Source organism: Saccoglossus kowalevskii, chromosome 11, assembly GCF_978046115.1.
Source record: "Saccoglossus kowalevskii chromosome 11, keSacKowa6.1, whole genome shotgun sequence".
NCBI lineage: Eukaryota > Metazoa > Hemichordata > Enteropneusta > Harrimaniidae > Saccoglossus > Saccoglossus kowalevskii.
This window is the reverse complement of record NC_140651.1, coordinates 9643475-9655706: the sequence shown is the minus strand read 5'-3', so window position 1 is coordinate 9655706 and position 12232 is coordinate 9643475. Positions and strand designations below refer to the sequence as shown.

The 12232-nt window shown below is 35.2% G+C and overlaps 1 protein-coding gene across 1 annotated transcript in view; it reads left to right on the top strand.

The window, feature by feature from the left end:
* The window catches only part of LOC102810039 (RING finger protein 17-like), an 85333-nt gene extending 75231 nt beyond the window's left edge, over window positions 1–10102 (top strand). Inside the window, exons 32-36 of the mRNA XM_085505178.1 lie at window positions 4050–4194; window positions 5025–5163; window positions 7537–7729; window positions 8195–8319; window positions 8849–10102. Coding sequence (XP_085361304.1) covers window positions 4050–4194; window positions 5025–5163; window positions 7537–7729; window positions 8195–8319; window positions 8849–8930 — 684 coding nt within the window. The 3' untranslated portion in view covers window positions 8931–10102. The remainder of the gene's footprint in view (window positions 1–4049; window positions 4195–5024; window positions 5164–7536; window positions 7730–8194; window positions 8320–8848) is intronic.
* The last annotated feature ends 2130 nt before the right edge of the window (window positions 10103–12232 follow it).

The following is a 12232-nucleotide window of genomic DNA, read 5'->3' as shown; positions in this document are numbered from 1 at the left end:
AGACTCTGACAAAGCATATACATGTAGTGAGGAACCAATATAGTTGTATTATAATCTCAGGGGCTGCACGTTCTGTATACAATAACAAGCATGGACCCTGCCACCTTCTCCTGCTCCTGTCATTTTCGTGGATAGCTTCTTTCTTCTGTTACAGCTTTTATTCCCATGACCTATCTCCCCACAAAACTAGCACAGCATGGTCTTCCTTCTCTCATGCTCAGAGAGCCAGTCTCTAAGAGGCAAAGGCACAGATTTAAAGCTGGGTCATGATGCTATGGACCCCTTCAAGTCCGCCAACTCCAACTTTTGGAGAGCCTCAACCATGACCTCCATTCTGGCTATCAGAATCTCTGCTTGGTTATGGTCAAGCTAATCCTTGTGTTGTCAATCCTGGTGACCTGCTTACTGTGTCAACAGGGGGCACAGCTTTACTGTCTTTAGACACGCCAGCGTCTGAAAAGGCCCACACCGAGTGTCGAAATTATGTCATTAATGTGCGCATTTTCTCCACTACAATTCAGGAGCCAGAGAATTTCTTTGTTATATTATCCAGTAGCAGGTGGAACTTTTGAATAACTGAATCGCGCTTAATGTCATTTGTTCCAACATGTAATATAATTAGTTTGACATGGGATTTGGCATCATTGATGCTCCTATCCTTCCGTTAAAGAATCACCTAGCAGCAAAACATCACTCCCTGATAAGTCCAACTTTTCAAGGAAGGATTATTCTGATTCTCTGTACTGGTGTCCAGGATTGTTAAATATAATAATAATGTTTATTCAACTTTTGTATCGGCAGCATGAAAACAGTAATACATATATTTAAATTACATTTATCATTTCTTTTCTATATTGCCATAAATCAGTTACATATTTCCTGATTAAAGCTGATGAGGTATTTCCCACATTTTCATTTATGTTCCATGGTGTACCACCAAAAAGGAAATTGAACCTATAATTCAACCCCCCTGAAAGAAAACTATTCATTAGTGATGAAGATTCAACATTGTTTCTCAGTGAAGTTTCTAATGCTAAATAAAATTCCTTTCTAATATGATTAGATGACGTACAAATATAAAGAAAGTGGTAAATGTCTTCTTTGCCCTGATTGCAGACTCCACAAATTCCATTACCCCTGTAATTTTTCCATCCCATTTCTGCATTTGCTGTTGATTGGGTTTCGAATTGCTGCCATTTGACTTTTGGAGAAAGTCAGATGGGAATTGTAAGACTGCCTGCTTCAGTATAGCCTCCATTTTGGTCGGGTTGAGCTAGGTTTTGATGACTACGTTGCCATGTGATCTGACAGCACTGCCAAAATAGCTAGATGACCCGAGTTTTGCACGGTCAAGTAACTTAAGTTCTAACTGCTGACCACTTGGCAAATGGTAAGACAACTTCACTGTCGATGGTGCCCATAACTGCATTAGATTCATTACGTATAGTCGCAACAATGCAATCCTCTGGAAGGCGACTGACAAACTGTACCACAACTGATGACGTTGACATTATCGGTGATGTGTCATGAACTGGTGATGTTTTCTCTCTCTGGCGTCCGAGATTCAGTGACGTTAGTTGTACTTTTGTTTTTTCTTATCTTCGGTCATTTTTTTCATCCTAAGATCTAAAAATAGTTGCTGAATAACAGTTTTACTAGTAATAGCCAAATAAGGCTTAGACTGGTTTAATTATTAGTCAGGTTATCTTCTTATTATTGGGATATGGGCATGAAACAAGCCGGACACAACATACCGATACTACCGGTAGTAATATAAACACATTATCGTGACACTCACCTGATTGCAATACTTTTGCTTCGTAAACGAGACTCTTATAAATTATTTTACGTCTTCAACTTGAAATCCTTGCGTCTTGTTTTTTGATAAAAGGTACCCCCCCCCCCCACACACACACACACCTGGCTGAAGCCAGACAATCGTGATTTTGCATGCCATAGTGAATAAATGAATAATTCAAAGTATAATTATTGTTGAAGTCTTGCAAAAGACGTGAAATTCAGATGAAAAACTTCCTGGTTTTATGGTGAATTTGTTCACGCCCACAACAGTCTTCGAATGTATAGCCGTCACCACATGTCCGCCAAACTTTAGAATGTTCCTATAACCACAGAGTCGGTTCTGTGCGTTTTCAAAAACCTGTAAATAGAAAATAAATTATTCGCACTACGCTTTGTTAATAAATTCAGAGCAGAAAAAAAACGTTTGCATGGAGAAACTGGTCATGGAGTAGATTATGTTTCGTCAGTCAATGTACTTTTTTTCGCGCGATTGAATATTTGGCTACCTTTGAAAATGTTGAACTGTCTCACCTCATCGTACAGCCATTTGTCTTTACCGTGAAGTTTTTCTTGAATGGATGCTAGTGGGGATGATTTGTCGATGGTTTGTCAGACTAATAACGTCTAATAGCGACCTGTTCCCATTGGATGTCTTGTAATATATTCAAAATTATTGGTGAGTGGTCTGATGTTCGAAGAAAATGTCAATGTCAGTAGTTAGTTAAGTTCAGATTTTCCCAAGATACTGTCTGCACTGATGGTGCATCGTTCAATGTAGTTGGGGAAATGTCACCATGACTTTCATCGGGAGTTGATGCTTTTTTGTTGTTACAGAAAAATACAATGAATAAATTCACCATTAAATAGGGGATTGCCTAGGGAAGTGTGCGTTGGTGATAACTCACAGTTCCAGGATGTAGAAATGGGTGACCGTCAATGGCTTCTGCAACACAACAACGAGGAAATACAGGATTCACAATATCGCAGTAGCTACACACAGGATACTAAGTTGAAATCATGGATCCAAACTGTTCTCAGTCTGTCCATTTTATAGGCAAATGGCCCAGATTCAGTGACACCACCTGGGTTTCCACATGAGCCAATCAGAATGTGATCTTGCTAGCAGCTGTGTAACGTGGCCAACTCAGTAGATCATAAACATCTTTTGTTATTCAAATAACAGCACACCTGGTAGATTCCAATTGTCCTTCCAAAGTTGTAAACACCCTTTGTTATATAAACCACAAGTACATCTGGTTGATTCCAACTGTCATTCCAGAGTTGAAAACAAGAATGACCTGTCAAATCATCTTTATGACAGTTACACGGCAATGCACACTGTTTCTTCCCATGATTTCATGCACACTTTTATTTGCAGGGTTTGAGGTAATATGACAAAAACACTAAGAATAAAGGATGCTGACAATTAGTAATCAATACTTACTATTCAATGGTGCATAAACTGTGATAAAGCTTCAGTATTTCACTTGAAATAAGTTTACTTTTTATCTGGCTTATGGCTACAGTGTTCTCTTTGTTGAAGTCACACTCTACCAAGTAGTTACATTCACACAATATTGACGATCCTATAAGATGCTATTATATCAACTATGTAGAGACTCTTCAGGAAACTGATTCAGGAACAATTTTTGTTCCAGTTCAACATCATCATGGCTTGTTAAAATATATTTCTGGATAGTAGATGCCATGCTCAGGAACGATGAAATAAAACTGAAGCCCCACTTTTTATGCTTATATTTCCTTAAACTACTTTTTAAATGTTACTGTTCTATGCTCAAAGATGTCAAAATGTGGCTATCAAAGAAATTGTCAGCATTCTACAAATATTCACATCTATATGCATAACTACAATTATTTAACATCGTATTTCATAACATTGAAACTACACAACTTTATAATAAAATATTGGCTCAGTGGTACTCAGTTTTTAAAATACCTTTACGTATTCTCATCTATAATAATAGTAACAATGCAATAAATTATATAACATTGTGACTACGCAACTTTGATAAAATACCGCATTGATGATTCATAGTTTAGGATGCAACATTCTATAATTTCGTCAATCCAATAATATTCAAAGTCACAGAAACCCCAAAGCTCTAGGGATATCAGGCAGGAAACCACTGGATTAATTTTAATCACTTCCTATATTCATTTCAACAACCATGTTGGGTGATTCACTTCATTTTTGTCATAATTTGATACACTTGCAATTCTTTTACTAGATCTGTATTCAGCGTGTTGGGCCTCAAGGCGATGGTGATAGTTTGGCTAACGGTGCAGTTGAAGGTTTAGAAGAGCTGGAAAAAATTTCAGCAGAAATGAACAAGAGAGCTGATGAATTTGAAAGAATTGAAAATCCCATTCCTGGTACAGTTTATTTTGTGGTGTGCATGATTCACTGGTTGAGAGGAGGGGGAGGGGACTTTTAGCTTGGAGCCAGTTAAAAGGAAAAACGCTATATACAAGGCCAGGAAACAAAATTCTCTGTTTCTCGTTTTATGGAAATTTTAAAATGAGGTGGCGAGGCGATTTTTTTTTTTTTTTTTTTTAATATTTGAGCTAAAATGGGGGAAATTTGAGACAAGTGAGAGTAAAAAACGTCCGAGGCACATAGTTCAAAATGATGTGCGCGGAAACGAGAAACAAACAGATATTTTTTTTCTCAGCCTAAACTATGATGACAATTAAAGTTCAAGGATAAAATGTTGACAAAACTGAGATGGGTTATTGTGACATGTCATGACCCTGCAATTCACATCATGGGGTACATTGTGCAAGTACTGTATGGTTCAATCCAAGATAGTTGACTGAATGGTGGTCATTTTTTGTGGTAAAATTCAAGAATTTATAAAATTCTACATTTGATGACTATGACTATATTTTTCTTTAAAAAAAATTGATGTTTTAATTTCTAAGTTTAAGTGCTAGTCTAATATTTTGTATGTTGGTTGGGAGTTTATAATATTTTCAATCAAACTTCATCTATCTATACTATGGTTCAGAATGCTTTTCAGGTTATTCCTCACAAACAACAGGATTTTATCGACCGACCAACTGGCTGCTGCTGTTCATTTAGTTCTATTTACGCGAGAACAATGCTGCAATAATATTTTCATTAAGTACTCTTGAGAAATATATTCACCGATTTCATGCTACTTCTGGAGATTATCTAATTGTGAAGTTTTTTTGTACATTAGGTATGGCATGTTGTGGACAGTATGCGTATGATGATGAATGGTACCGAGCTGAAGTATTGAAAGTAAAATCGGTCAGTCCATTGACAGTTGAGGTGATCTATGTAGACTATGGTACAACTGAAACTATACCTGTAGATAGGTGAGTACATGGTACATAGAATGTAATTGTAACAATATCATAGTGGAATTGTGCATCAGTGGCATTGTAGTGGCCTACTGGTAGTATTTACATATGTGATATTAGCGGAGTTCCTTTTGTACCCCCCATCCCTAATGCAACACTAACCCTACCCCTACCCTCCAGCACTCCCCATTTAATTGTACATGCCCCTCCTAAGGACATCTATAGTTATATACAAATGAATTTGGTAACTGGGAGTGAGGGTTAGGGATGGGGGTACAAAACTCTATCCGTATTAACATTCATACTTTTGAACAAGTACAGATGACTTGACATTTGTGCAAATACTAGTGGTATACTCTCATGAGTTACAGTACTTGGTATTGTATTTTCACTAAACAAATAATTTTTCCACTTAAGGAATAACTTCATGTTTTTGAGGTTTACTGTTCAAGTTTAGTCCAAGCCTCAATGCTTGAAATGAGTTCCATCTTCAACATGTGTGCTCCTCCAATCAAGGCTTGATTGCAATCTGATTAAAATCTGATGTAGTGTACGGGCTTTAATTATTTTGGCTATAAACTTATTTTAATTTTATTTTTTATTACTTTTGTTATTAATGCCTTTTTATTTTTTTATTTTACTTTGATTTTGATTTTTTTTAATTCCGCCCTACATACATCTGATCCGATGCCTACGTCAGTCCCGTTCAAATCTCGCGTAAGTAACAGCCAATCACAGACCCCCTTTTATACAGGCTGTCGGTTGCTTACTTTTCAGTGTAGCGATACTCTACGGGCAATCTTTCTGTACATTATATTTTGCCCACTTGAATAAACCATTAATAGAAAATTGCTAGTATATTTTTATTTACAAAAGAAATTCCACAGCATTTTACAATTTTTTTGTCATTACATTGAATATTTTGTTCACTTCCAACAAATGTGTACACTTCCTGATACATCTTCGCCAGCCAAGGTTCGTTTATTCAGTCATCGCTTCAATTTTACATCAAACACTGAGCATAATTATCTAGAATGGAAGCAAAAAAATAAGTAAATCGTAATGATTAGAACACTAAAAAGCTATAGTAAACAATGCAAATTTTAAATTGTATAACGGTCACCGGCCCACGGCATCGACGCAGAAAATTGGAGCAAAAAAATATTTCCTGATCAATTGCGATGTGTTCCAAATAAAAAATATTTTATTCCAGTCCAAATCAGCTCAATTACTTTAATAAAGAGTTATTGTATAATGTACAAAATGTTGATACATGTTGATGAATATTTACAGCTACGGCTTCAATACCGTAGACGATTTTGACCCGATCGTCAAAAAACATCACCCGTCTCCAGGGCAAGCGACTGGAAAAAGACACCGGTGTTTGGTTGAACCGGTGGAAACAAAATCGTCACTCCCAGATTAACTACACAAAATAACGTTCTAAACTCGAACCATTCGAGCCACAATATAAACATAAAAAAATGACTTTCGTTGCATTTGACAATGATAAACTTACCGAAAAGCCGTGTTCGTCGGTATAATCCGCCATTTTATTTGAGTGTGTTTGCCACCTGACTCTGCCCAGCGACGTCATCATGTGCGCTATAGAAGAAGGTCTGTGATTCGTTGACTAAAATCGTCGACAGTGGGTCTCGTTGAAATCTCGTTACATAGGCATCGGCTCAGATGTATGTAGGGCGAAATTCAAAAAAAATCACAAAATCAAAATCAAAGTAAAATAATAAAATAAAAAGGCAATAATAACAAAAGTAATAAAACATAAAATTAAAATAAGTTTATAGCCAAAATAATTAAAGCCCGTACACTACATCAGATTTTAATCAGATTGGGCTTGATTGATGTTTCATTCAATAATTTGCATACAGCCCATGAAAAAATCTTTAAACTCTGTGGCTAGCAATGTATTTGAGTTCCATAGAAGATTATTTTCTACATTTATTAGTTACTTAGAGGTTATAAACAGCAAGCAAGGGTATTTGGTAGCGGATATAAGACCTCTCTAGAAAATATTAGCATATTTAGTGAGAGATAAGAACAGAGTGTAAGCAAAACATATGATTGGCCAGTTGATGACGTCACATGTTCGTTTTAGTTGGGTTTTCCTGTTTTAAACATCATACACCCACAATAACTATGAAAAGTGCTCAGAGTCGTACAATTTCGATTGTTAGATATTTAAAGCCAGTTTATTCAGATTTGGAGTAGGTTTAGCCAATCAGATTGCTAGATTCAGACTACCCATGTTATAACGCATTTAAATATTATAAAAAAATTATTTTCAGACTTTTGCGAGTTGCCAGAAAAATCCAAATTTGTTTCTACATTTTAAATATATTTGTATTAAATTAATTGATTTATTTTCAGGCTTCGTGAGTTACCAGAAGAATTCAAAATTCTGCCAATACAAGGTGTCCGGTGTGACTTAGTTGGTTTAAAACCACCTAGAAAGATCCCAGATGATGTAACATTAGTGACAGGTAGTGATTGGCCAGAAGGATCTATGTTGGCGTTGACAAAACTAGTAGTGGACCAAAGATTAACTGCTTGTATTATCAAGGTAATATGAAAAATCTAAATTGCTGGACTGCCTACTCATGAGATTCAGTTTGTTATATTTTCTTTTGTTTGAAATTTAATTACACAGCATGTGTTGAGCATGTCATTGTTTTTTGTTAAGCTTGTGTAGAAAATTTACATATGATAATTGAGATATTTGGAATTTAGTAGAAATTTCATTATTTGACATATGATAATTTCATTATTTTGAATTTAGTAGACATTTCATTATTTGACATGTAACAATTTTATTATTTGGAATTCAGTAGAAATGTCAATATTTGACATATAATTTAATTATTTGGAATTTAGTATAAATTTCATAATTTGGCATATGGCGGAAATTTGATTATAATGCATTTGGTAGAAATCTGTTCACAGCAATTTAATGAGGAAATATTAAAAATTGAAAGAATTGAAATCAAAATAGTAAAAACTTTTTTCTTCCTACTACTTTGTTTACTAGGATATAAGTAAGCCAGTGAAGATACTCTTATTTAATGGTATTCCCTCTGATAAACATTGCTCAATAATATTTCAACCATTGATAGAACAAGGTCTCGCTGAGATGGATGGTGATGTCATTGATAAGTGAGTATACCAGAGGCATGGTTGAATAAAGTTACTATAGTTCAGCATTTGCAAACTGGATACCTCATTGGGCAAGTGTTCCTTGGGGCCCTTCACCCAGCCCTCTAATCCTAACCCAGCCCCTTCAGTACCCATTATCCATGTTAATTGCATATACCCCCTTTTGGGCCACTTGTAATTATTTGGAGGGGCATATTGAATTATATTGGGGGGTAGGGTTTTGACAACTTAATATTTATACCTTGATCTATGTATATATTGGGTTCATTTGATAGGTTGTGCTACTGTACACCTGGATGTACCAATTGGGTTCATTTGATAGGTTGTGCTACTGTACACCTGGATGTACCAATTAGGTTCATTTTACAGGTTGTGCTACTGTATCAGATGCCAGTGTTTTGAGTATAATTCTACCATGGTTAACTTGTCATCTGTTTTGAACTTGTAATTGTTTGACTGTTACCACTTTGCTCAATTACAGTGCTAACAAACCTAATCTTTGCTATTCTATTTGCAACTTGTCTTGTAGGTTCACAAAAGATTTTTGTCATCTCGGCCTGAAGACAATACTTTCAGAGAAGACTTTGCAGATGGCGACTAATGAAGCATAAGCATGTCACACGAAAAGCGATGCAAGAGACTTGCTTTACAAACAGGTTTCCTCTTGTGTCACTTGGTGAATGCACCTGTTACAGGTGTTGACATAATCACAATAAAAAGTCCCATTCTCTCGTATTGGCTGTTGAGCAGCCATGTCCATTAGTTGTATAAGTTACAATAACAAATAGGTTTTAGATTATTCCATATATAATGTTACCGGTATATACTTCGCTGAAGAAAACTTTGTGTATTTAGATTTTGTAGATCATCTTTTGTTAAATTTTTATTTATATTTAAAGAAAATTGTTTAATTTTTGCCATAAAATTTCCATATCTTTGTCATGTACGTGTACACTTTAATAGGACATCAGATCTGTACGTGATCACTGTTTTCTCTTGCCTTGACTGGTCATGGTTTAATACTTATTGCTAACATTTCCGACATTGGTGTAGAATGAGGGTGTACAGTTATACTTATCTTGATGAATGGCAAATAATCATGTTATTAAGTTTTGCCAGAACTCTGCACCTTCCATATTCTATAACCAATTTCCCTTGATTACCTAAGTTTAAATTTTTGTTAAATCTGAAAATTGTTTTGAAAATATCACAAAATCATGTTTGTGGTGTTCCTGTCACTTGAGGGGTGGTCTGAAATTCGGCCATAGCTTGAATAGCATACATTGTTCAGAAATCAGTGGGATTCTATTGAGGCAATGTGGACGAGAAATATTTGTTATCACAACAATTTCAATGGCCAGAAAAGGTTGGTAGTCACAAAGAACAAAGTATAGTTGAGCTACTCTCAAAATCTTAGCTTATACATCTTTGAAGTGTACTGAAAGGCTTACATTTTGTTGCTAGCAATTAGCCGATTCATAAACATTCACAAGTTACTTGCAACATATCACTATTTTCTGGGGAAAAAATGTGTATATTAAAGCATATTACAGTTAAGATTTATTTGTTATGGTTCAGATGTACTCATTTTTCAAAGTGAATTTACCATGACTGTCGGCCTGACATGTCTATGGAAATTTAAATGATCTGGACATAGCAACAATAATTTTTGTTTATCTATTTTCCTAAAAGATTGGGAAATCATGTTAGGTTAATGTACATGTATTTAGAAAGTTATTTCGTATTTACACAAATAAAACATCTGGTTAGTAGTTATGCTTTATATTTGAGTGAATGCAAACTAATGTTGGGTTCCAATGTGTAGACTACAAATGGATGGGCGTGTATGTTGAATATGGTGCTACTGCGTGCATTGGAAAGCAATTTCGTACACTAACTACCTAAAGATAAACCCCAAAACTGATTATAATTCAGTGTGAATCAATGTATAATTGGGCTCTATTCAAAGCTACTTGCAAGATTGTATCTGATTGGCAACCCTAACTAACGAACCAATCAATCAGAAAGCAGCTTGGTTGACAGTCTTATCAAATTCTGCTTTGTATATACATACATATATGTACACGCTTTGGTTTAAGGTAGAGATGCAGTTTATTTGGCTTGCTTTTTAATTGAGTAATTAGACAATGAAGATGGTATTATATATCCAACATGTTATATATTTTCTGAAAGCTTATTATACAAACTTTGTAAAACTTGTCTTTATTTTAAATATCCAGAATGCGTTTTTGATTTTGGGTCAAAAATATGCTTTTTTGGACAAAAGTGGTCTAAAAAAAATTAGCTTAAAAACTTGAAGTCCATTTGTGGGTAAAATTACATCACTGGATACCTTGGTATACTACTAATTCAAATGCGTCCACTCATCTCTCTAACGACTTTCAAAGTCGCACAGCATGACCTCAAAGTTCACTCTTTTCTATTTTTGCATAATTTATATATCCATGTTAATTGCGGACTTGTTATTTTTGTTCCACTCGCCGTAATAAACTGTCCGGACGCAATTACTGTGCTGAGAGTATTGGAGGTAGATTTAAAATTGCTTTCAGATTAGTCTTTTATAGCTTTGCAATGTGACCCACAGTTAGTAATATCAAAGCTAAGGAATAAATTTGATTGGTAGATGGTTCTTGACTAAAGAGAAAAAGCTAAAAAATATCAGCTGATTAATATGAACATTGTAATCAGAAACTAAATTGCCTCTGCACATTATTTCAGAGCATCTATGTACAGTGGTTTTTAAGAAAAGTAAAAATGCTTAAAACTGGCTGATTAATATTGGAACCAGAAACTCTGCGGTCTTGAAAGAAAAAAAAAAGCTGCATAAAATTGGTGAATTAATATGCAGAGTGTGCATTATCCCAGATCATGTACCGAAAACATTTTTCACTTAAACTTAAGGCCTGACCAATGGGGTAGTCCAGAAAATTGCCCTCAGAATTTCCAGGACATGAAATTTTGCGCCGCAAATTTTATTTCAAATTTATCTTGTTTAAAGATGGGGACATCAATTGTGATGGGAACTTTTCCTTTTAAACATGTCTGTCAACTGTAATTCTTAATTGCAACTCCTGTGGCACCATATGCAGCTAAATGAAACTTTGAGATATGGTGGGGAAATTTTTATCTGAAATCAATCGGCAAAAAAAAATCACCATTTTAATGGAGGTTTGAGCAGAGTCTGAAATATTTTAGTGATCGAATTCAAGAAAGTTTGATCCATTTAAGCCATGATGAGCAGTATAAGCCCAGTCACATCAAGGCATTTGCAATTTTGATTCTAAAATTAACTACAGCTACATTTTTTTTATATTTGTACTCTTAGAGTCTGTGATAAAATCAATATAAATCAGAATGGAATACATATTTCAACATCAAACTAGTCTAAAACTTTTCTTTTCATACCCTGTCATATGCAGATTGCAATTAACAGTTTCATTTACCGGTAATTCAACACTTTATGAACTTTGAGATTGGCCAGGTATCAAGGTTTGGAATTTCAGGTTAGAGTTCTTTCTCAATTATTGAAAAAGTTAGCCAAGCTGGATTTAAACAAGACTTTCATATTGGTAGTCAATACCCCCATTCTGAGGAACAAAAGTGGAATACATACCTAGTTACGTGATATGAACCGAATGTATTTATGCAGTGGGTGCATTTATTTCGCATTTTCTTCTGCTTGTGGTAAGTCGTTAATGTGGAAGGGTAACTGCCTCAATTATGGTCGGCATCTTGTAAGAGTTGGCCAACCTTGGCTATTTGTGCAATTAACTATACAAAGACTATGTAATTTACTGAAGTTGTCATTGTCATCAGGGATGAGAATTTCTAAACCCCAGGGATCGATTTGAACATCTATTAAAATCGGAAGAGAAAATTTTAGGGGGGGGGG